Source organism: Crassostrea angulata, chromosome 9 (genome assembly GCF_025612915.1).
Source record: "Crassostrea angulata isolate pt1a10 chromosome 9, ASM2561291v2, whole genome shotgun sequence".
Taxonomy (NCBI): domain Eukaryota; kingdom Metazoa; phylum Mollusca; class Bivalvia; order Ostreida; family Ostreidae; genus Magallana; species Magallana angulata.
The window spans coordinates 19,652,041-19,678,296 of NC_069119.1; the positions used below are offsets into that span (position 1 = coordinate 19,652,041).

The 26,256-nt window shown below is 33.5% G+C and overlaps 3 protein-coding genes across 4 annotated transcripts; 2 read left to right on the forward strand and 1 right to left on the reverse strand.

Annotated features, from left to right (window-relative positions):
• Positions 1 to 1,479: 1,479 nt before the first annotated feature.
• On the forward strand, positions 1,480 to 4,348 carry LOC128163165 (uncharacterized). 2 transcript variants are annotated; one of them, XM_052826697.1, is made up of 3 exons: positions 1,501 to 1,561; positions 1,679 to 1,776; positions 2,300 to 4,348. In XM_052826697.1, exon 3 carries the CDS (start codon positions 2,343 to 2,345, stop codon positions 4,029 to 4,031), a length of 1,689 nt encoding a protein of 562 aa, XP_052682657.1. In that variant the 5' UTR covers positions 1,501 to 1,561; positions 1,679 to 1,776; positions 2,300 to 2,342; the 3' UTR covers positions 4,032 to 4,348. The 2 variants fall into 2 exon arrangements, with proteins under 2 accessions (XP_052682656.1, XP_052682657.1); XM_052826696.1 differs by lacking the exon at positions 1,679 to 1,776 and having other exon boundaries at positions 1,480 to 1,561.
• A 572-nt stretch (positions 4,349 to 4,920) lies between these two features.
• LOC128163664 (uncharacterized) lies at positions 4,921 to 8,054 on the forward strand. The gene is made up of 2 exons (XM_052827289.1): positions 4,921 to 4,973; positions 5,791 to 8,054. Exon 2 carries the CDS (start codon positions 5,794 to 5,796, stop codon positions 7,477 to 7,479), a length of 1,686 nt encoding a protein of 561 aa, XP_052683249.1. The 5' UTR covers positions 4,921 to 4,973; positions 5,791 to 5,793; the 3' UTR covers positions 7,480 to 8,054.
• Positions 8,055 to 9,070: 1,016 nt separating this feature from the next.
• LOC128163935 (peroxisomal bifunctional enzyme-like) lies at positions 9,071 to 26,189 on the reverse strand. The gene is made up of 18 exons (XM_052827628.1): positions 26,030 to 26,189; positions 24,666 to 24,805; positions 23,130 to 23,268; positions 22,320 to 22,476; positions 21,177 to 21,306; positions 20,906 to 20,955; positions 20,053 to 20,199; positions 17,151 to 17,300; positions 16,194 to 16,337; positions 15,695 to 15,814; positions 15,132 to 15,284; positions 14,756 to 14,824; positions 14,312 to 14,414; positions 13,537 to 13,683; positions 12,968 to 13,092; positions 12,631 to 12,728; positions 11,851 to 11,960; positions 9,071 to 11,190 (listed from the first exon to the last, which is right to left on the reverse strand). The coding sequence occupies exons 1-18, from the start codon at positions 26,098 to 26,100 to the stop codon at positions 11,087 to 11,089; spliced, it is 2,157 nt and encodes a 718-aa protein (XP_052683588.1). The 5' UTR covers positions 26,101 to 26,189; the 3' UTR covers positions 9,071 to 11,086.
• Between the last annotated feature and the right edge of the window lie 67 nt (positions 26,190 to 26,256).

Genomic DNA, 26,256 nt, shown 5'->3' on the forward strand with positions numbered 1-26,256 from the left:
TTTATTAGTTTTATACGATATAAAATGGTTTGAAACAGTTTACGCTTTTTTATAAACCGCTTCGCGGTTTATAAATCGTAAACCACCCCAAACCACTTTGGTTTGGTGTCCAAGTAGCGTAGTGGACAACGCACTCGCTTGTCACCGCTGCGACCCGAGTTGGATACCCATGATCGACAGTGGTTGTATGTGATAGGGTATGGCGGTCGCCCGCTTGGACACGTGGGTTCTCTCCGGGTACTCCGGCTTCTTCCCACACCAATGACCCCCTCGCGCTAACATCCGCGCCAACTAGAGATATTAATATATGTTGTAGAACTTGCTTATCAATCGTTGTAAAATAAATAAAGTTCAGTTTTTTAAAATCATCATAGTTGAAAGAAAACTTAAGGTTGCTGAGTTTCTTTTTACAATTTTGAAGAAATGACGGGAAATGTGTTCGTTTACTCTTGATTTTAAACAATTACTAAAATAGTAACTACAACCCTTTTTTAGAATTACCAACAATTGTCAATGTCAAAGAGAGTCCACTTCCTGAATCACATTATATTTCAAAATGTATATCTACTCAAAACCCTCTTTATTTTTTGCACATAAAGGTAAATATAATAAACAAGGAAATTGAACTTTAAAAGATTGCAAACATTGTACCAGTACAGATTAGATTGAGCATCTTTAAATCTGTATTATCTATGGCAACTTGATTTATAAAGGTTATCGACACAGTTCTTTATGTTGCCAAGTTATCACAATAATTCTTGAAAATCGATGGAACGTAATCTCGAGATGTTTTATGAAGGATTGTGCAAAGATATTCACGGTCTGCCATAAACTAGTCTATTTCTCATACTACTATGGCGCCATTCAATTCAATAAACAATAAAATCCATTTAACAAGCCCAAATATTCAGAGATATTGCTGTGTTATAACTTTTATTGAATTAGATAAGAATCGGTCGTCAAGATCGTTTATTAGATAGTTTGTACATAATCGAAATTTTAAGAAAGAGTGAAGAAAAAAATTTTTTTTTACAAAATTATATTGTAAGCTTTTTGAAACCAACACATACTTTAGAGAAAGTTTTACTCAACGTCCTGATTTCAAACTTTAAAGGATACAGTCAGCTAGACAGGAAAATGTTGCATTCTACGAAACAAATTAAAGTTTTGTTATTATTAAATGGCCACACAAACAAAGCAAATTGCTGCAATCAGCTGATGTGGTAGTTCATGTCTTTAATTGTTGTCAAATCTGAACAGAGCTTTCAATTTCAAGTTTGTTATTGCAAAAAATTGTTACGATGGTCAGCTAGAAAAAAAATAACCAAAAAATGTATATTGCCTGGCTTTAGAATAACCGCCTCATATAATTGTGTACTGATTTTAGTGTTAAAAACTCATTCAGCGTATCCGACAAGTACTTGAGTAACCGGAGACTGGATGACAAATCTCCTCATCCAAAATAAAAATAAGTTATTATGGACCTATTATGAATATTTAACTAGGAAGTATTGCAAGCTGTACAAGAATAGGAAGAGAAAACAATACCAGCAGCCTGAAGGTTTGTGTTTGGAAATCTAATATAATGTTTGGAATATTTGTGTTCAAATATATGTTAAAATAAGGAGCTGGATCTGAGCTTTTTAATTACGAAAGAAAAGATTTATTATTTCAAAAGTTTTGACATGCACGATCAGCATATCAAGAGAGTACACTCCGATCATGAAATTGTTAATGCACGACGGAGAACGGTTGTCGATCTAGGATAAACGTAAGGTAATAGTGAATTTGCAAACTAAACGTTTACATAGTTTTTAATTGGAAAATCTACTCTCTCTATCTTCACATTGTGCTGTTGACTTGACGGGATATGACGAAATATTTAGTTTAAAAATATATAAAACTATGGGAACTACAATACTGTGATACTGTGCCTTTTTGTGTCAAAGCTCTATGTAATACAAACGACAAAGAGACGTCATATGTTTAATTTTTCTATCAGAATTGCCATCAAGTACAAAAAATGCATAGGTTTTACATCGTATACAAATCTATAAACATTTAATTATTCTTCATAAAGCAGACAAACATTCTTTTACCAAAAATTGTATCTTTCTTGACGATATGACTACCACTCGTTCAAAATACTTCAAAAGCTTACAAATTTATTTGCAAAAAACCGTATGAATGCCTGTTAAAAAGTTCAGAAAGTTCTTAGCATAGAAGCTTGCTAAGAAAGCTCTTTTGTTTACTTTTATTAGCTATCTTGGATTTGATATTCTTTCAAAAAACTTTTCAGATGAGGCCCTTGCTTTTATATACACGATAAGATTTGTCATACAATGGATCCTCAACACAGCGCCCAGGATGTGTTGCGGTGTGACCAATGTGATGCACTTGTCCCCAAACTATACTGTGACATCTGTCATCATAACCTTTGCAAGAACTGTGTGGGAGAACACCTGTTGGACGAATCAAAAAAACACAACGTAGTGCCATTCAAAAACCGTAGATCTACAGTTTTATATCCTATTTGTCAAAAACATACAACAAGGCAATGCGAGCTATTTTGTGAACAATGTGCCAGCCCTATATGCTCAAGTTGTGTGTCCTCAAGAGACCATAATAGACACAAATTTCTTGATATTTTTGATAGTCTTGAAAGGCAAAGAGAAGATTTACAAAAAGACTTGCATGAATTGGAAACATATATTTATCCACGATATCAACAGATGGCATCCAACATCATCGCCCATAAAGCTGATCTGTGTCAAAATTCTCAAAAATTGACAATAGACTTAAACAAACAAAGAGAAATATGGCAACAAGAAATGGAAACTGTAATCAGCAACCTTAAATCTAATGCTGATGAAATGGAAACCAAACAACTTGGTCTTTTGAACAACCAAGAAGATAAGATTTCACGCACTATTTCCGAAATCACACAGAATATTATTGATCTAAAGAAGTTACTTGATTCCAGTGACATGTGCCTTCTTGTCCATGAATATAAATCCAGGAACGCTGAATTTCGAAAATTTCCCCCTCAATGCAAGGTTTCGTTGCCAATTTTTTCTCCACTTCCAATCGATACAGAACAAGTTCAAAAGCAATTTGGTACCCTGTCACCATTTTCCTTAAAAACAGAAGAACATGTTTACGTCAATGAAGATGCAAATTCTGACGTCATTCCCTCAGGCAGCCCTCTGCTAGATGTCCCCCAGATCAGAACGACCATAAACACAGCTATAGGCCATAGTTTTATAAACAGTGTGGCCTGTCTTAGTGAAGAGGAAATATGGACTTGTGGTGTTGACAGCACTATGAAACTACATAATCTCCAGGGACAACTATTGAAGTCCATCGAAACCAAGTCAGGATACGTGCCTTCTGACATAGCAGTGACAAGAGATGGCTCTCTAGTTTATACTGATCCTGATGACAGAACTGTCAACATGGTGAAGAATACAAAACCTAAGGAAGTGATCAGACAACAGGGATGGAGGCCTCGCAGTGTCTGTGTCGCCATGTCTGGTGACCTCCTGGTGATCATGCTCAGCGACGACAACAGAAGAACTAAAGTTGTACGTTATTCTGGCTCCATAAAGAAACAAACCATTCAATTCAATGACAAAGGTCAACCTCTTTATTCATCTGGTCACGCCAAAAAATGTATCACCGAGAACAAGAATCTAGATATTTGTGTGTCCGACTACATGGCCGGTTCAGTTATAGTTGTCGATCAGACCGGAAATCTCAGATTTACATACAACGGTCCACCGACAAAGAGACAATTTGACCCGATTGGCGTTGCTACAGACGACCAGAGCCGTATCCTGACAGCGGACGGCAACGATTACCGAATCCATATCATTGATCAAAATGGAAAGTTTCTTCGGTTCATTGACAATTGTCATTTGCAAAATCCATGTGATTTATGCGTGGATACCAAGAACAACCTCTTTGTAGCTGAGAAAAGAACTGGGAAAGTGAAGAAAATTCAGTATTGTGGTTCCACCATCATTCGTTGAACGCCAATTTTTGTAGACAGTTGGTGATGGAAGAAATCGGATAAAAACCAAGTTTTGATCAGCTCTGAATATCTTATGTAGGACATGATTGCATCTGTAAATTTCTATATAACATGACAATAAACAAACTATGTGTATTCACAACTATGTTTGTTAAATGCTACATGTTCAAGATTTAAAAGCAACTTGTAATTGCTATTCGCTTTATTATTATAAAGTCAGCAAAGTACAAATGTTAAAAGATTATATGGACAATGTACAGCTGCCAACTTTTATATTGTTCTCATTCATTGAATCAATTAAAATTTAAAAGTGGTTGTATTTTTACCCAGTTTGTAAATCAAGAATAAGACTACATGTAAAAGTTAGGAATCATCTGTATCGATACATGTACTTATCTATATGGAATATTGAACAATTTGAAAAAATGTACGGCTTGACATATTGCTTCTTGCAAGGAAAGAAGAAATGACAAAAAAAACACGAATGTTTGATCTACAATCCCTCTATTTTTATTTCTGTAAAGTATCGTTTGACTATTCTTGTATCAATACAAATATACAATACATTGAACACAATATATTTACTTCACTTGGAAAGGTTTCAACTTATTTCTCTTATGCAAGATTAAAGTGAAAAATGTCTGCGTAACATGAACCTTCAACATACATTAAAAAATCGATACCCGTTACTTGATATGAAAAAGTGGAACGAATCAGTATTAACTAATTTCAAAAAGTCTTCGTTAAAATGTACATGTACATATCATGTAACTTAAAATTGTAAGAATACAAATGTCCCAATACTGCTGAGAGGCGCTCTACCGCCATCGTTGTAAAGAATGTAGGAACGCATGCATGCATTTTAAACCAACCACGTGATCTAAATGAAATAGGTCACTAGATCACCTACCTGGTATCACCATGTTGGATTGAAACAGAGGTTTGTAGTATGTGTGTCATTTATGTGCATATTTATGTACAGCTACTACAAATGTTTAAAACTACAAATGATTTTACTCTTAACGCTGAAAGATAGAGATGATGAAGAAACGAATTTCTTAAAGAAGAACTTTCGATATATCTGGGTTTTTTTATTATTATCTAAATACAGATTTGTTTTCGTAGTTGCTAGATTGCCGAGGAATGATGATGTTAAGAATTCATAAGCGAGGCATAATAATGATATGCCCAACTTATTGATTATCATGGCATAAGTACGTTGTCTTTTCAAAGTACATGTATTCAAGACAAGTTTGAATAGGACGGGCTGTCTCAGGGGCTACTCGCAGACAAAATATTTTAATATATAATAAATTAATTCTTAGCTCTCTGGTCGACTGGTGTTCCTCAACAATCTAGAAAAAATAAAACGTTATATTCACCTACATGTGACCTAGGAGGTCAATATAACATTTAATTTTCTTTACAGAGGACCCATGAAATATCGCATTTTTCATTTTTGTTCAGTTATGGCTTAAAACTAAATTTTTTGTATCAGTTCGTCGATGAATCATATAATAAAACAATTATTGCTGTTTTTGATCGATATGATAATTCACCTACCCTTGAAGTACAATATTCACCGAGCCTTCTAGTCAAAAACAGCAATAATTTTTGGTTTTGATCCTATTTGTTAACCTAATGTTTCTCTATTCTTTAAATAAAAGACTATACAGACTATAGGCATTGTTATGTAATGAAAGACCTTGAATGGTAATATATCTTAGTTTTGTAAAAATGTTTATTGTATTATTCAGACTATGGACCCAAGTAGAAGTACCCAGGATGTTTTATTATGTCATCTTTGTGAGGTGCATGTTCCTTCATATCATTGTGATTTTTGCCACTCCAACCTATGTAAGACCTGTGCTGGAAAACATCTCTTGGATGAAACTAAAGAACATAGAGTGTTGCCAATCAAACAGCAAAAATCGACTACTGTTCACCCAACATGTACAAAACATGCCACAAACAAATATGAATTCTTTTGTAAAGAGTGTAAAATTTCTATTTGTACAAGATGTGTGACTACTGGTGACCATCAAAAACACAAATTAATCGACTTCTTTGAAAACATTCGAAGAAACAAGGGAGTCATTCGAAAAGATTTAAAGGAATTGGAGAATAGCATATACCCCAGGTATCAGGAAATTGCATCGAGTATCTCATCTCGGAAATCTGATTTGATGGAAAACTCCAAGAAATTAAAAATAGCTGTTTTTGAAAGAGGAAAGGATTGGCATAAAGAAATAGACGAAATCGTAAGGAAACTTGAATCTGATGTCGATGAAATGGAAGCCCAACAGTTAGATGTCCTAAACGAACAGGAAGATACAGTGACACGCAGCAGTTCTGAAATCTCACAAAGCATTGCTGATCTGACGAAATTAGTGGACTCTGATGACATTAACTCTGTCTCTTCATATACATCTAGAAATGAAGAATTTAGACAAATGTCTCCTCTACTCAAGATTTACTTGCCAGTTTTCTCACCTCCAAAGATCGACAGAGAACAACTCTTTAAAGAATTTGGATCTATATCAGCTCTTTCCATCGCAGCAGAAGAAACTATCTGCCCTATGAGTTCCACAGGAAGTGACTCGTCTTCCGCCGTTAGACCACTGCTAGATGTACCGCAGATCATCGCAACTATAGACACTGGATGTACTTGTCTTTTTGATATCACTGGATTAAGTGACGAAAAAATATGGGCAATGGGAGAGTGGTCGAGCGATGGACATTTCTCCATAAAACTGTATAATTTCGAAGGGGAATTGTTGTTTTCATTTGGCATAAACTTTTTGTCTTATATAGCGTTGACAAAGAGTGAAGATCTTGTTTTTATAGATACAACAAATAAGAGATCGCTTAATTTGTGTCACATAAAAAACAAACAAGTTGAAGAGGTGATAAGATTTGAGACATGGTTACCTGTCAATGTCTGCAGTACCTCATCTGGTGACCTATACATTATAATGATGAGTAGCTATGATCTAAAACAAACAAAAGTTGTGCGTTACGCAGACTTCAAAGAGAAACAAAGCATTCAGTTTAATGACAAAGGGCAACCTCTCTACTCTTATGAGCCTAATAAATTCCTATGCGAGAACAGCAACCAGGATATCTGCGTATCTGATAGCGAGGCTGGTGCAGTTGTGGTGGTAAATCGAAATGGAAGACTGCGATTTACATACAACGGTCCATCTTCTACAGCTGAGAGATCATTTTGCCCGTATGGCATCACAACAGACAGTCACTGTCGGATCCTGACGGCAGACAGTGATGACAACTGTATTCACATCTTGGATCAAGACGGACATTTTCTTCGATATATAAACAACATTGATATAGACTATCCATGGGGTTTATGGGTAGACAAAAAAGACAACCTCTTCGTAGGTGAATTTTCTTCAGGAAAAGTAAAGAAAATAAAATTTATCATGTAAATAAGTTATCTTCATAGTTAGAGAGGAAAAATATTTGACTGTAGCAGTGCATGTATATGATATAAACGAACGTTTCAGTATTCAAAAACAATGTTTAACTTAATTGTTTATAACTGTGCAATTTTTATTTACATGTATTAAAATTCGTGTAATAGGCAAACTGCATGCATGCCTTTATTGAAATTAAATACACGAGGTGGCCATTTTTATATTAAATGTAAACATAAAAATTGAATTCAGAAGTTTGTAATTTTATAGTGTTGGGTTTTGAAATATTAAAAACAAAACTGGATAGTGTCAAAATCAATGAACATGAATAATAATGTATTTTAAATCAGCATTAATTGTTGTTGTGACCTACATAACGAGCCCATAATATTTATGACCTTCATAAATTTCCGCGCGGGAGGTTTAACGTTCTATTCGCTGTAACAAATTGTACACAACCAATTGCGCTTTACGGTAAAAGAACAATCACACAAAATAATTATATGACTTTCCAATTCAAATGAACTCTAATCTTTCAACTAGATAATCCAAGATTACATGCAGTGCTCACCGAGAATAGGCATTATCAATATACTGAAGATTCTTAAGGGTGTTGTTTACTCAGGGTTTGAGTTCTCGAATTCGGATTGTTATAAAGTTCAATGTCATAAGTAAAATTTGTTCTATACACAAAAAGTATCTGTGAAATGAATTATTATTGACATTACATTCGATATTTCTACTATATTATGGAATTATGCCAAAACAAAAATAGACTTTTAGCCAAACAGAGGAAATTCGGACTAAATTTTGCAGATTTGGTTTTCTGCTAAAACATTTTTGGAAGTACTCTAATATTAAAAGTTAAGATTTTATATTTTAGTCTATATAATTTTGCATATTTTCTGGTAGTTTTTCCTCATTCATTCATTATAATAACCGTATGGCATGAATTTAAAAAATATTGAAATATGCTTAAAAACGAAAAAGACACCATATCTCAAAATTTTGATCATTGACCTCATATAAATTATATGCCAACAGAATAATATCAATATAAGTAGTTTAATACTATAAATGTTTTTGTATTATCATCATTCAATTTTTTGTAAAATTGGATCAAAAATGGGTAGAAATTTGAAAAGTGATAGAGGAAATTCGGACTGGAATATTTATAAAAATTGCGAAGGAAAACTTAATGCTTTGTATGAACTTAGTGTAACTGCCATTCATAAATTGTATTTCATTTTCAAAAGTGTTGAGCAATTTGTATTTTTTTCACAATTAAGAAAATCTCAATCATAGTGTAAAATTTTAAGTGATTTTCCTTTTATTTTCCAAAAATATACAATGGCCATTAAGTCAAAAAGTAGGTCATTGACCTACTTTTTTGAAAATGAAAAATAACACTACAATAAAAGATCTATAACACTCAATAGTTGGTTTTTCATTATCATCAGTGGAATTTTTTTTCATTCTGAGTAAACGTCATCCTTAATTTGACTTTGAAATTAAGCTCAAAGTCATTGCACATCCTTTATCCAATATGCATTTTAATGGACAGGTGTAGTAAGAGGCATATAGTACCAAGGGTTGAATATATATTTGTACTAGTAGTTTCCAAACAAGTAGTTCACGCAGAAGGTCTGCTATGACCTTTACATTTGAGTGGAAACTTGATTCAAGGTCAATGAACTTAAATGTACATTTATACATAATAATGATATTTAACCCAGCTTATACTTTTTGCATAAAGATCGAATTTCACTTTAAATCAAGAAATAAATTAACAAGAATTTTTATTCTCAAAATCATAAAAAGTATAACACTGTTACAATCAAAAAGCAATAAACCAGACAATTCACACATAACGTAGTAATTAGTCTTTGCAGGTAACTTTGAATCTGCCCTCTTGCAGGGTAAATTGATATATTCTGGCAAAGTTTAGTCGGTAGATAATTAAATGATTCAAACAATTGATGTTACATGATAATTCACCAATCTATGTCAATTGGCCCTGCAAAAAAAAAAAGTATTGCAGTTAACGTGAAGGGATCTATAATTGCATTAAGTCATAAGTATGTAGATATTGCAATATTAAATTGTAGCTTGCATTTGTTACAGTAATATTTTTCATGGGCATTAATTAAAAGATTAAGTAATTTTCAAATTGAACAATCGTGCAAACTCCTTATTCAATACAACACTTAAAGAGCTTTAGGTCTGATAATAATTATTTGTAAATTAAAAAGACAAATTTAACACGGTAAAACTTGTTAAGTCAAGTGTATAATAAATGGATACTTATCTTTTAATCTTCATTGTGAAGAAAGACAAAATGTGATGAACTAGTAAATTCTAGTATATGTTAATATATAAATAGTGCCTGTTTGGGAAGGTAACAGTTGAAATTGACACCCCGAGAAAACCATTGTCAACCGACGCGAAGAGAAGCGGAGGTTGACAATGGTTTTCGAGGGGTGTCAATTTCAACTGTTATCCTCCCAAACAGGCACTATTTATTTTGTTATACTGAATGTCTTTTTTAAAAATTTTAAGAAAATTTTACTGCTTTTATATAGGAATAACGTGAATTCTACAGCGAACCGTACGCGCATAATTTTCGCGCATGTAACATTTTTTAATGTTACCCGTTGCCAAGTGCGTTGCTAACGCTGAGGGTAATAGTAAATATTATTAACTGCGTCTTAACCAATCAGATTTCAGTATTTAACATGAAAGTATAACAATAAACAAATATCACCATAATTTAAGTTATGATTATATGTAATATCAATTTTACAATTCTTAAAGACCATTTATTTAGTAAATAATAACATTTTTTATTCATGACACAACCAGAAGAAAAAAGTCTTACAGGAAATACACAAATAACCTTAACATGCAGTTTTACAATGTTGTTATACAATGTTATTCAAATTTTATTTTTCTAGTGATTATATATCAAGCTTAAAAAGTTAATTTAGATATAAAACTGTATTCCAATATTGCATGGTGTTGTTTATGATAACACGGTGTACACTTGTAATATTCAAATTTATTTTATAATTATGGTAAAAAGGTTGTAGCAATAAAATATTCGGTACATGTATATACCAGTTTTATTATCAAAATTTATTCAGCCTTTAATTTAAGTGTTTTATATATCAACAAAAATCATCTGAGATCATGATAATTATATCATATATATTTAAAACAACAAATTTGGTTTCATACTGTACAATGTCATGCAACAATTAAGTTAAAATGATTAAATTTCATTCAGCCATTCAGTTCACCAGTATTTTATGTCCACCCATAAATCACAAGAAATCTGGATATAGTATAATATATAATTGAATAACAATTGTACATCATTTCATACATGCAACAAATTAATAGTTCACAGGTAAAGACTTAAATTTACATGTATATATTAGACTCATGACAATGGGACTAATGCATTTGAGCATCACCTAGGTAACAAAGTTTAACATTGTTCCTACATCCCTGACAATACAAAGATGCATCACTAGGATAAATAATTCCAATATGTTAACACCTTCTGATTGTAATATTGTATATGTAGGTAATAAAGTACAGTTTGGCACGGTTTGAATCACATTTTGCTCTTGGATACATGATTGGCCCACTGGGTAAATGGCACATTGTTCTCCGCGAGTTTCTTCAGAAGTCGATTTGGAACCCAGTGTATGCTGTATGCTGATAACAAAACAAGAAAAATGTCTGTATACGTAATTGTCTCATTTTCCCAGGACGCATTTTCATGTATAATGGGGTCATAACTTAAATTACATTTGATATGTACTGTATATTAACTTTTTATATTTGCGATGACGTATTTATGAATTCACTTTTTGTGATCACTCTCATTTTATAAAAAATACTATACACATAATTTATTTCTGATATTGTTTACTAGAGAAAACTGTTTAAATTGCAAAAAGATGATTAATATGAATAATTTAAAAAAGTGACTTATTACCCCATTTTTCCTAATTTTGTGACACATTTAAAAACACCAGATACAGTATATGGTATGAGGTTATAACATAAACTATGGCACATATTGTACACCCATCTATTGTACAAAAAAAAAGTGATGATTTCTACAGGTACAATTATTATAATAAATTTGACCAATGTTCTGCTGTGCAGTGCTCAAAAACACTAAGTCTTGGGCCTCCTAATTAATGTAATTTGCTTAATATTCAAATAATTTCACTTTTACTTTTAACAAGCAATCCAAAACAAATGTCAACTCTTCGGTAATGATTACAAAACCATCAAAAGGGGTGCTTCTTTAAACCCTTTAAGAGCTGTATTTGGTGGCTGGATGAGCAAAAACAAAAAATAACTTACGACATGTTTCCTGATAATGGCATATTCTGTCATATACTCTCTGCAGTCCTATCTGGCTAGCATAAAACATGGGTCCTCCTCTGTACTTGGGGTAGCTGAACCCATAGATCCTACAATCAAGATTTTTATAACTCTTTGTAAAAATATATATTGATTCCTTGAAGATTTTCAACTGGATTGAGAAATGAGTTACACGAATTGCACTGATGTGACATTCAGAAAGTGATATTATAATATATTCTCTGTGTGTTTTGTTTACCTAAATCAATGTCACATCAATATGATTACTATTCACAAAAGGCAATTATCACTAAAATAATTTTGGGTAAACATAGTCTAAAAAAAATAACAGAATCGTGTGTCATAATTCTATATACAAAATACACGCATTAAGAGCCGACTACTGTGGAATCATTCTATTTCGTGGGGGCCAATTTTCGTGGATTGTGGGTTTTTTGCTTATTCATGGGGATGTAATTTCATGGATGTTTCAGTTTTTAGTTTAAGTAGGTAAACTAAATCTTTTATAATTAGTTTTTGTTGAGGATGTAAATTCAATGGCGAGGGCTACCCTAGAATACCACGAAAATTGAGCCATTACGAATTCTAATGATCCCACAGTATTTCCTTATGCTGCAGGAAATGTCATTTATCAAAACAATAAAATATTTTCATTGGTCTTAATCAATCCTCATTAAACCTCAATCACCACAGGTAGATACTCCCATTGATTGTAATTCTTATCTTTAACTGTTGTTACATGTACATGTATTACATTACCATGAAATGTCTATTTCTTCTGGCATGTTGCAAATTCCTTCTTCTAAAATACGGAAACCTTCATTAATGGCTGAATAAAATTGCCGCTCAAAAATCTCCTGCAAAAAAAGTGAAGGTTAATGTTAAACAATAAAAAAAAATATTTAATTAAATATATCAATTATTACATATTAAAAAGCAAGTAAATTCCTAAGTATTTCTGTGTGATTATTTGGTAAATGGTGAAGATCAGTATGAATATGCATTTATGATTTAAGCACTATTTCAGAGTTGAAACTGATCGAGTTTCATGATCAGTTATGTTTAGTGGCTGTGGGGCCTGAATCCGATGATTTACCTGTGGGGTGATTTTTCGTTTGACGATCCCCCTCCTCTGTCTGTAGCTGTTGATAATCTCCTCAGCCTCTGGATCAGCTACCGCAGTTTTCCCTCCCACCTTCTCATACATGTACCAGCCTTTACCTTCAAAAATAGACTTAAGAAATGAAACAATAAAAAACAGAAAATACTTCCAAAAATAAGATCTGTGTTTTTACAAAACATCATGATTCTAAGACTGAGAAATTCTCTTTACATTTGTGACTATAGGAATTTTATCCAAAGAGCAAGATCGAAGCCATTTGAAAACAGAATAACAAAACCTAGCTAGCTGTATGTACATCAGCCAAGGCCCTAGTCTTCCTTTCATTTAAATTACAGTACAGTCTACTATATACTGTACTATTACAATAGTATTAGTTTCCAAGAATGATGCCTGAGTTTAATTAAGAAAACAGCACAGCTGTTACCAAAAAAAAACTGTTTTGAAACTGACCAGTATAAAATAAGAGAAACAGAGAAAATACATACTTAGATGGATAAACATATTTTGAGGATTTTACATTATTGCACTCAGTTTGACCTTACCAGTCTTTCTTCCATATCTGCCTTTATCATAGAAGTCATCATTCAGGCCACAGTATCTGTTGCCCCCCAGGAATCTGGTTTCCTTGGTGATGGAGGTACCCAGGACCTTGGCAACCTCTCTGTTTATTCTCCAGGAGATGTCAATACCTAATGTTTTACAAAAGAAATCATAGTAAGGATAGGTGTACATACTAGTACATGACATTCTGCCTCAAATAAGTTTCATTTAATATACATGTATTAATTTTCAAGTAAAATTAACACAGACAGAAAACTTGCATTTTTCATATGAAAATATTGAAATGCAACACACCTTTTCCCCTATATTCAATTTTCTTTTATACTTAAAACTTTTATAGCAAACATCAACCAGAAAAATTCATGTAAAGCAATATTCTTGCAAGATGCTGTTCTGATAGATTATAAATCGATAATTTTTTTTTTTTTTTTGGGGGGGGGGGGGGGTAAAAAAAACCACACATTTCTTCCTCTTTTTTTTAAGAATAAAAAATTATGAAATTTGCAAGTACATGTAAATACATATGCCAATAAGCAAAAATCCCATAAACATTTTATTAACACAAATTAATCATCATGCATTGAAATTCCTTAAAAATAATTTCTGTATTAATTAAATGATACGTTAAAAATGTACATGCAGCTCAGGCATCAATAATTTCCCCTCCTTTACAAAAGATTGGGTAGCTTACCTGATAATTATATAGATCGAGTTATCAGAAGCACATTTGGTCTTGACAATAAGGACTACTGTTACCTGACAAGTCCCTAACTTTGAATGGCCCCATCGGCATCCCAAAATCCTCATTGACCCTGTCCACTTCCTGTGGGCTTGCTCCCTCCTCTACCAGGAAAATCGCCTGAAAAGTCATGGTACATGTATTAGGCCCATAGTGGTTCATCATTTAACAATAGCTGCAGTTGTAGTACTAGTTCTCTGGTTGAAAAATTCGAATAGACAAACCAGAGTTTGGTTTTTTCTATCCGAATTTTTTCAGACAGAGAACTACAGATCTGCAGCTACATTTAACAATAGAATAATAATATACTGCATGTGTAATATAAGTCTACATTGTTTTAGGACAACAGGAGGACATGCAATGTATGGTGTACTTTTTCAGAGGTTGATATACTTGTGATATACTAGTGTTTTATCAATAAATACTTTATACATAGGCTTGTAATGATCAAAAATACTTACCTCAGAGCCAAATGGGGCATTCATTCTATTAGCTAAGAATCCATGGCAACTCTTCACCAACACGGGCACCTATCAACAAAAAATAACCTTGAAATATAAATGAATTCAAAATAACATACAAGACATTTCTGATTATTCAGTGGCCACGATGAAAGTGAATGAAGTTGTGGAACTACTGCACATGAAAACTAGTAAGAATTAAGCCTTAATGTTGAATGTCAGATTTTAGAGGGGTTGTATGTCAAAACTCATATAATTTTTTTCTAATGATTTCATGCATAATTGTAAATTGGCACACTGAATACTTACATTTCTAAAAAAATAAATTTTAGTGAAGAAAAATATCTGTGTATTTTTTTATTTTTTTCTATCTAACCTTGTTGATGGTCTTTCCTAGTTTCATCACCGTGGCAACAGCTTCAGGTGAGGTTTTAGTTCCATAAATGTTCTCCAAGAGTTTCATGTGATAAGCAGGTGCAAAGAAATGTGTGCCAACCACTTTTTCAGGCCGAGATGTGGCGGATGATATCTAAAATCAAAGAAATTACAGTATACCAAATTTTATTCGTGTGTGAGAAATTTTCGCGAGATTAGCGAGAAACTCATTGTCGAAAATATTTCTCGCAGTGAACCAGTCATTGTCGTATGGTTGTTAAACAACAAGAGTCTGGATAAGGCTTTGTTGCAATCATTAGACGCCGCAAAACAGTTTATTGGAGGTTAATCGCAAAATAAAGTAGCCGCGAATAAAAGTTGATTAACAGTGCGACCTTATATAGGGATGAACAGCCTTTTAAACAATTCTGCTCAGCAACAGAAGCTTTAGCTATTACATTATAAAATACACTCAGTTAGCAATGAAGGTTAATCTGACTAGTTATTAGTAATACACTGGTGCACAACATGGCTGACCTTGAATAGATTTTCTGATAAACTCACCCTGTCTATATCGATGGTAGAGGTATTGGTACACAATATGGCTGATGGCTTACATATTTTGTCAAGCTTAGAAAAAACCTCCTTTTTGATGTCAAGATTCTCAAAAACAGCTTCTATAACCTGCAAATTAAATGTACAATGTGCACAGTTTTGCTGCATTGAATAAAAAATATTTATATTGTTACATGTATTTTTATCGTTTTATCATCAGACAGATATTAGGACAAATAAATGAAAATACAATGTACTTAATATTGAATCTATAAAACCAATGACTTTTAATTTAGAAAAAAAAATTATTTGATTATTTTTGCAGGTTTTTTTTCTTAAACTATATACATCTCTTTACTATACATGTATTATACAACACCTCTAAAGACCTTTTCATTTCATATAAAATATAATTTTTTTTTTCAAATTGCTTCAATAGTTTGGTAACAAGCTTTAAGGAAAAAGACTAAAAGATGGACAAGCTGCATGTTTAGATGCATGTTCTTACCAAATCTACATCTTTGATGTCATCATAACTTAGTGTGGGTTTCAGCAGAGTTGCTGCCCTTTTTGCTGTTTCCATGGAGACTTTACCAAGCTTTACACTACCAGCCATGATGTTTTCAATCAGCTTAACTCCACTCTGAAGAAACTACAAATGCAAAAAATTCAATTACACACTGAAATTGTTGAAAATCTTTACAGTAATTGAAAAGTTTCTTAACAACATATAATGCTGCAAGTAAGAACTTCCGTCCCCCATTAAGAAATATGTTGCATTCTCAAAGCAGTACATTCAGAATAAGGAAGATTCAGAATGCTATCTATTTTGGTTCGATCTGTGGTAAACATAAATCATAAAGCGCTGACTGATGGAAAGAATCGCAAAATGATTTGACAACTGAGTTTTAGGCAAAAATTTTGGCTGATGTGAAAGTCCTAGAGAAATTTAAGATTGCGGTGATATGCCCATGCTTCTGTATTATTAGGTTATGAGAAGAACATATATTTGGTGCTTGTGGGCATATGCCAAAATAAACAGAACTGTATTTGGCATATTACAATACTTATTTTTTTATTGTGCCCCAGTATATACACAGGTGTTCATTGTAGGCATACATCTAACCTTTTCATTCTGCCTCAGTAGATACACAGGTGTTTAGTAAAGGTATACCTCTTACCTTTGGGTTTTACTCCAACAGATACACAAGTATATAGTGTATGTATACATTTTACCTTTAAAGTTTTATTCTGCTCCAGTAGATACACAGATGCTCATTGTAAGTACCGGTACAAATCTCACCTTTCCATTCTACTTCAGTAGATACAAAGGTGTACAATGAAGGTATATGTCTTACCTTCCAGTTAGATACACAGGTGTATAGTGAAGGTATATGTCTTACCTTCCAGTTCTACAACAATAGATACACAGGTATATAGTGTAGGACTGAGGTATACATCTTACCTTTTCGTTCTGCTCCAGTAGATACACAGGTAGACCAGCACTCAGAAGACACACAGCAATCCCTGACCCCATGGTCCCGCCCCCAATGACCGCTGTACTCCTCACAGGGAGGGGCTTGGCTGTTTTATAACTCCCCCCAGGCATCTGCCACTGAATGAGGAAAAGTACATCATATCATTGTTTTTATGAAAATCAATAATGGTCTTATTCATTACAGCGCATCCTTGAAAAGAAAGAAACTTTTTTATAGCACCCTGTTTCTACTTCTACTACAGTTATTGCCGAGATCAAAGAGATGCCGCGGACATTATTCTCCAATATACCACAAACGTCATCAGTAAATTATCAGATCAGAAATACCTATTTGTCTCGCACTGATCATGAAAGTACAACTTCAAACCGTAAAAAGTTTTAAAACCATGTCAATTTCACGTGTTAGTTTCAGTCAAAACGATGTGTATTGCCACAAATGTTTATTTTTAAGAGATCAATACGGCTGTTCCTAGGACCTCCCTAGCACATTTTCACTGCGTGTTTTTACATAAAATATATAACGTGTAGTAGTAATTATCGTATGAAATTGCCCTTAAAATTTTAGGAACATGATTCAAAGATATTTTATAAATACATGTAAGTAAAGAGTATTAAAAATCCAAAGAAAAATTCTGTCGTCTGCATGTGATTCTTTTGATCGATACACATGTAAACATTAATAACAAAACCATTGGGGTTACACGGAACAGCTGTCAAAATGACCTAGATCGTCTCTCTATAGGAGAAATGATCTGTAGAAATACTGAGCTGTTAGTAGAATAGAAATAAAGTTCTTGTTATCGTGAATGTTGCAGGATAACCTCCTCGGTCTCGAAATGTTGTTTGAAATATAAAAGCCTCGGCTAACGCCTCGGCTTTTATATTTCAAAACAACATTTCTCGACCTCGGAGGTTATTCTGCAACATTCACGAAAACTCGTACTTTATTTCTCAAATGTACATGGTTTCTACATGGTCACATTTAATAATTTCCATTAATAAGGCAAGGTACTGTAAAGTTACAAATTCATCAAAAGATTGCTTTCTCACTCATATTTTTTTTATAATACCTATGTATTATATTAAAACAATAAAAATAATACATTCTATGGGGATTCATGGGGGTATGAAGAGAACACTTAACATTGCAGAAAAAACATCGCTTTTGTTTCTTGGTTAAATAAATTCTTAATTAATTTCTTCATAAAAACCTTTGAACTCAAAAGAAAAGTTTACGGTAGTTTGTGCATCTATACTATTATATTAAAATAATAGACTCAAATTTTTTAGCTTTCATACCGATAAATTGGAAGAGTACTGTCTTTTGTTTCATATATTTTAAACATCATTGGTACTTGAAGATTACCAATTTGTTTTTATTTTTTCTCAATCAAGCTTCGTTAATTAATAATCAATGAAAATTCCTCAAAAAGGACTATATATGATAAGGGCCTAAAATGGCCCCCTAAAATGAACATCATCATTTTACTATCATTCTCTGTTTTCTTAGTACAGATATGTATGTGATGTGTTTACATTATATTCATTTTGGTTCAAGTGCCCACAATTTAGAAATATGACATTGTAAAGACAACCTTTTCCCGCCATTTTTGCATTTTTAGCGTAAAACAGCTTGTTTTCAAGTAGTTTTTCCTTCCGAAAACATAGAGCGCATTCTTGAACAAATAAAATATTTTAATCAGAGATGTATCTAGCCAAGACTAATAAGTGACAAAAATATTTTCCTTGTTCAAGCTTGCGCTCTATATTTCCCATTCGTAAATAGATAAGAAAAATGTCAATTTTTGGCTGATTTTCATTGAATTGTAGAAATGGCGTCACTTCTGACGTCATATACTGCCAGTAAGTGCAAATAAATCAAATAAATATATTAAAAATATATTTTATATCAACTCTTCTAAAATATTAGTTAACATTTTATTGTACCCGAAACACTTAAAAAATGGCGAATTATGGGGGCCAAATTTAACTCTTATCATATATAGTTCTTTCCGGAAATCATGTGAATTTTTTGGATTTTACAATTTTGCCCATGCGCATTACATTCATGCTACATCACGGGAGGCTCTTTATTTTATGTTTTCACAAAATCACATTTGCATGGATAAACTTGGAAACGATAAAACAAATGCGTGTTAAGTTTCATTGGAAATTTTTTCTATTCATCAAAGAAAATACGGGAGATAGCTCTAACACAGCACATTTACTATAGAAAAACCCAAGAGTTTCGAATATCAACATTGTGTGTAAAAAACGTTGTTGAAATATGTTGAATTCTGCAATTATAAAATTAAACTTTCCGAAGAAAGGTATTTACAGCTTCAAAATGGTTTGTTGTGAACAATTTGACTGTTATTTTCAATGCAACTTTATTTATTTTCTCCAAAATTGTTTTGGAGTGATTCTGCAATTTTCTGCTACATTATGGGTATATGGGGGGGGGGCATTTTAACTGTGGTGAAGGCCTTTCCCGAGACACAGTTAGATTATCCAATTTGGCAGAGTGCATTGAAATTAATAGCATTATTGTAGGCTTGAAGTTTGGTTATGCAAATGTCAACAATATACGGTGTTTCGATTTATTTTTTTTGTAAATGCCTGATATCCTATGCAATGTCAACCCGTGCACGCACGGGTCAAAGTCTAGTCATAATATAAGTATACATGTACAAGCTAAAAGGCCGGTACTTGTAAGATTTTTCTGCTGTCAAAGATTTTATTTAAGATTGCAATAAAGTTTATTCCATTAAGAAATTAGGATTGAATTAAGAAACGGTAATGCTCTGACAACAGATAATTTTTCTTATGTTCAGAAAATTCTACGTGTCGATCTTTACGAGTTGTCTACCTTTGTTACAGCTCTCTCTGCAAAGAAGGCGTATTGTTGCGCTTTGGCCTGTCCTGATTGTCCCAGCTGAAGGAATAGATCCCGCTCACGTTTCATACCTTCTTCATAGGAGAGTTCAGCTGAGGATCTTACAGCTTGCACACAAGCCTTATGAATAGGAAAAATAAAGTTATAAAAACAGAAATCTATTTATCGTAACAGTAAGTTGATCCAAAGGATCATATCACTTGCAAGTTGCCAAGTGTGATCCAGCAGATGAAACGCTACACCGTTAACTCTTTAGATCAAGTTATTGTAAATGTTGAACTGAACTTTATTTATTTTACAACGATTGATAAGCAAGTTCTACAACTTATATTAATATCTCTTGTTGGCACAGATGTTTGGGCGAGGGGGTCATTGGTGTGGAAAGAAGCCGGAGTACGCGGAGAGAACCCACGTGTCCAAGCAGGCGACCGCCATACCCTATCACATACAACCACTGTCGATCACGGGGATCGAACTCGGATCGCAGCGATGAAAAGCGAGTGCATTGTCCACTACGCTACTTGGACATTGTAAATGTTATTATGATACATGTAAATTATACATGTACATCCTTACATTAAAACGTCATTAGTTTCAGCGTGGGGTGAAATGGATTCAGAAAACCACAAAGTGGAGATCCAGAACATAAAATCAACAGTATCAAGAAAGGAAAATTGATTCCATTGCCTGATTGGGTATATTATTATTAAATTAATGCTATCTCATTTTCCTACAATGAAGAGAAAGATCATCAAATGCAGAAGGGATAACTACAGTTTGGCCATTAATATAAAAAAAAAAATTGTGGCCCTTTTTTTTTGCTTACCACAGGGGCTTCAAAGCCCTTGTATTTCTTTTTCACTTGGGTCAGTGCAGCTGCAATATAAAACAAAATTTTTGTAGATAAAAACTGATTTGAAAACATATTCAATAATAGTTTCTGTCAAAACATCTGTAATAAAGGAATAAGAGGTCTATAGACAAGTTCATCAGGTTTTACATCAATCATTTCAATACTGATTACTGTCTGTTTAGCCATGTTAATTCTGTACACTTTAATCACCCATTATGAGTTTTAGATGGGAGTATGTTTATACCTGAGGCATACTCCTCAACTCTGTCAGCATTGGGAACGACCTTGTACCTCAGACATCTGTCCTTGAAAGGTCGACTTTGAACTTCTTGGGCAAACTTTAATGCTGTTTTCAATAAGTCCCCTGACACAATCTAAAAGTTCATTGGAGTAAGATAATGCCTTATTAAGTATATGGCTGCAGTCAAGATCATAGCAACTAGCCTGACTGCTAAGTTGTAAATATATAGGTCTACTAATCAAAACGCTATAGTTTTGCTGCTAGGTTTCTAATTTGAAGTTGGAAATAAATATTCAACGAAAGACTAATTCACTGACATAATTTGTTAATTTCAAGCAGCAAAAATAAATACTAAAATTTATAATGATTACTTATACAACTGAGGATGAACAAAATATTACAAAATAAGATAAAAAAATATCTATGTAGTGACTAGGATAGTTAACCGTTCAACAGCATAGCTGCTACTTACCCCTACCTAGCAGCTACAATCATCGTGAACTCACCCGAGAGTACAGTACTGTGTAAAAGTGGTAATTTACGCGTGGGGAAAATTTACACATTACAGGGTGGGTCTAAAACCGTGTAAAATACCCCCGCGTGTATGGTAACAAAATGAAAATTTCAGAGTGTTATATCACACATCCGCGTATGAAATACCCTGCGTATTGTTTGCTTATAGATTTACATTTTCCAGTGTCTTTGCCTGTGATAACACCACGTATCGATTTTATACTATATAACCCACAATACAAATGACGCCAAATTGAGGTTCCAGCAGGGTTTGCTTATTAATATATAAGAGATAATGGCTTAAAATTATATAAATATAAGTAATAAGGAATCATTCTTTGAAATTATGAGATGATAATTCCAGTCGGGGTGTGATCAAATCTATCATAAAGCCCTTCGGGCTTTATTGGATTTGATCACGCCCCGACCGAAATTATCACCTCATAATACTCAAAGAATGATTCCTTATTACTTATAGAAGACGTGTAGTTTACCACCAGCGTAAATAACCACTTTTACAGTACTCCAGTGTAAACAACATTTGTGTAAAGATACAAGCAAAAATGTGTCCTTAATTGTTTGGAACTTTTTGCATTTTTGTTAACTATTGATGAGTTTATTTTTGCCATATACCTCATCTATAATACCATATTCCTTTGCTTTTCTGGCTGGTACATGGCGGCCTGAAGATATCATCTCCATGGCAACAGGGAGTCCGGTCAACCGTGACAGCCTCTGGGAGCCCCCTGCTCCTGGTAAAAGCCCCAGGGTCACCTCTGGGAATCCTACCCTAAAAAAATATCATAATTATAGATGTATTCAGAAAATGCAGACCTTTGCAATATTTTCTATCACATGAAAATTTGACTGTACATAAAATAATTTCAGTCTTGAAAAGCAATTTTTGACTGAGTTACACATCATAGAGTGTGTACTTTGCTTGTTGATTTGGTGAACAACAAAAAGACATTTGTGTATACCTGAACAGTAATATTATTCTGTAACAGGATGGGAGAAATTATAACAGACCAGACCGGGATTCAAACCCGGGCCCCTAAATCTCTAATCAGGTGCTCTACCAAATGAGCTATCGGGCACAAATATTCAACCAGTCTGACCATCACATTCCTCCCCCTCAAATGATCTTCATCCCCAAAGATCACCCCAGGCTCTTCCCCTGGCAGGAGTTCACCTGTCAGTTCCAGGGGTTGGTCACGGCACCAAATGTAATGGGATGAAAGAAATTATGACGAACCAGATCGGGATTCAAACCAAAGCCCCCTGAATCTCTATTCAAGTGCTCTACCAACTGAGCTATCTGGCACTGGTATTCAAACCAGTCTGCCATCACATGTTAATGTCTGTGCCATATAAATAGTCTGCTTTAAAATGTTGAAGAAAAATATGCCAATTAAATAACTGTATGTTTGGAGAATGTCTGACCTTGCTGAGGATACGGCGATGCGGTAGTGACTGAACAGGGCTATCTCCAGCCCTCCCCCCAGACACGTTCCATGGATTGCGGCCACCACTGGCTTACTGCACGTCTCTATCAAGTTACCCACCGCCGTCAACCACGGTTCTATAAGGAGAAAAAAGTCATATCAGATTGTGAACTGTTTGGGAAAATAAATGATAATTACATAATATACTTGTAATTGTCTTAACCATGTTAACAGATGTTTACAGATAAACAATAATTTCCTAAAGAAAATAAATGTATAAAAAAAAACATGTACATGTATTTGGTTGTATACTATGTTGATTTGTAAATGGTAGATGTTTCATTCAACCAGATAGTTTTTACTGAATGGAATGAATGTGTAATGATTAACAAAGCTAACTGAAATGATAAATAGAGATCAATTATCAACAGGCCTAAGAAAAAAAATTGTGTGTTAAGGGTAACGCTGAGAAAAAAATTAGGTTAGGAAGGTAGGGATATTTTTATAAATATCTAATCATATTTTTTTTTTTGCAAAATCCTAAGAATGTTTGTTTGTGTCATATTTAAAAACAGGTTTTATATAATTATATGACAATCACAATCGAAACAGACATCTAAAACTGGTAGAATTAGGGCATTTTTGTAGGTTAGGTCAGGTAACCCTAAACAAAATTATATGTTGCAATATGCTCTTCTTATTTGTGTAAATTCTTACTTCTATCTCTATTACGAACATGAATTCAATCATGCACGCAAACCATAAAGCACTTTCAATAAAGATAAATACAAGTTGACATGTATGAATTTAATGCTGTTTTATGACGCCAGGCGCCAGAGTGTGGCAGTGCTACAATTGCTGCTCCCAAAGATTCATGAATACGAAATTAGCAAATATGGGATAAGAGAGAATCAAAGTGAAATTGATTACAGTAAACATATTACATAAGTCACATTCAGGATTACGCTAATTCAAATCCATGCCAACTTGTTCAAAAACTATTTTCTACCAAATATCGTACACACCAAATATAATATGTTTACAGTAGCAAGAATACTAAAGCAATAAAGTGACATATGCAAGTGTAAATATACTGATTCACCTTCAGAAGAATTAAAAAGTAAAAAGCAAGGTACAAAGACTTTTGGTTGTCATTCCCTTCCATAAATATCAAGGTATTGTTATTATATGTGTAAATGTATACCTTTGCACAATCAATAAGCCTCGACATCAACCGGAACAGGCAGCTTTACAGCCATAAAAAGTTTAGTTTAGGCCAGAAAAAATAAATGTATTGGTTCTCGGGCATCCCTGCATCACTTAAATGCTATTGCATTAATTAATAATATTTATTTTTTAATTGCAATTTTGAATAACTCAATGAAAATACATGCTAGCTGCATGCATTATATATTTTGAAGAAAAAAATTTTGCACGAAAACCACTGTCTAGTGGTTCATTTTTTGGGCCTAAGACAGAACTTTCTGTAACTGTTGAGTTTACATTTTTTAATTGAACTATTCTACATTTATACCTTTGCTAGGTTTTCCAAATTCCCTGATATCTGCCCCTGCGGGAAACGTTTGCCCTTTGCCGATGATGATGATAGATCTGACTCGGCTGTCTTTAGCCCCTCTCTCTATGCCTGTCTTCAGACCAACGCGCACAGCATGGCTGCAATCATTCAAACATTTAATTCTGATCTTAAAAACAATTTTTTTTTCTAATCAACTCATATCCCTCCCATTCATTTTGAGAATACAATTAAACTTGTTTTAAATTAATACAAAAGAATGTAGTTAATTTCCTGATAAAGAAAAATTTGTCGATTCCTTAGATGGCAAAATTCTTCGCAAATTATACTATACAAATTATATAACGATAAAATTAGGGACATATAGCTATTAAAGCCAATTACTGTTCCATAATAAATCTATGCTATAATCAAGCTTTATTGTAGGGAAAGCAAATTTAATTGCCAGCACAAGAGTGTGATGAATCCCAGGTTGCTCGATCTAGCGTCAGTATTACTACAATAAGGCCAATTGAAAGATTAGGACCAGTGACCCTTTTCACAAAAAATCTTACATCCAAGATAAAAATTTCACAACCATGGAAGTTTTCGATAGAGATATTCTTTTTTTTTTCTAAAATACTATTTACACTAACATCAAAAGTAAAAATTAAAATAAGAGTTTTTGTGATATTTTACAGCATCGATACAAGTTATTTTTGAAGAAAAGGGAAATATTGCCTTTATAGTCGCAGGATTTCTTGTGAAAATTAGGGCCAAATTTAAGGCGACTTAGATTCACATTTCTCATTGTTGGCAAGTTGCTCTCCACTTTCTAAATGTTAATTACACATCCATTTTTCTGACACGTCAAATCTAACAAGTGGGAATAACAGTTTATACATTACATGTTATCTAATTATATTTTCTTAAAAGTCAATTAACATTCTTTTTTTAATCACATATAGGGGCCTACAATGTAATAATTACGTGTATCTATCAGCAGCAATCAATTAAGGTGTCATACTGATCTTATAAATTAACATCAAAATTATAATCATGCTATAGGATGTTGTCAGATTATTATGTTACTAGCGACTTGTCAGGAAAGCAGCCCCCCTCCCCCCCCCCCCCCCCCCCCCCCCCCCACAACGTCCCTCCCCGGCATCCAGGTGATTGTTTTTTATGTAACAGTTTACCAATAGTCGCATCCAGGTAGAGGTCAAGGTATGCAAAATGAAACTTAATTCAATTTCTACAAGTTCTTCAAGTTCTAAACTATCAAACTGAAGTTGAATTTTTTTTCTTCTTAGATCCGCCACCCTAATAACAACAATATTGCCGCTATTATGCACAGTGCATAAGTAAACCGATGCAGACATTACCCTAGGGCGTTGACAGGCGGATTGTTGACCATTAACACGGCCACGGAGCCATTAACGCTGTAATCCACCATCGCGACGACAGTGCAGAAGATTCAGTCGTCCTAAATTACACTGAACTTCAGCATGGATCTAATTTCTGACCTCTGACTTTTAGTTTCGTAATTTTTGCTCATAAATTGCAAGAAATGTTTTGCTCATTTTATGCACGTGCTAATATTTCTTTTGCA

Coding starts and splice junctions, on each gene's coding strand:
- LOC128163935 (XM_052827628.1), bottom strand. CDS start 26,100: ATGGTGGATTACAGCGTTAATGGCTCCGTGGCCGTGTTAATGGTCAAC. Junction 13,093..13,536: donor CAGATATGGAAGAAAGACTG/GTAAGGTCAAAC, acceptor CTATTTTTGAAG/GTAAAGGCTGGTACATGTAT. Junction 11,961..12,630: donor GAAGAAATAGACATTTCATG/GTAATGTAATAC, acceptor TCTTGATTGTAG/GATCTATGGGTTCAGCTACC.
- LOC128163165 (XM_052826696.1), top strand. CDS start 2,343: ATGGATCCTCAACACAGCGCCCAGGATGTGTTGCGGTGTGACCAATGT.
- LOC128163664 (XM_052827289.1), top strand. CDS start 5,794: ATGGACCCAAGTAGAAGTACCCAGGATGTTTTATTATGTCATCTTTGT.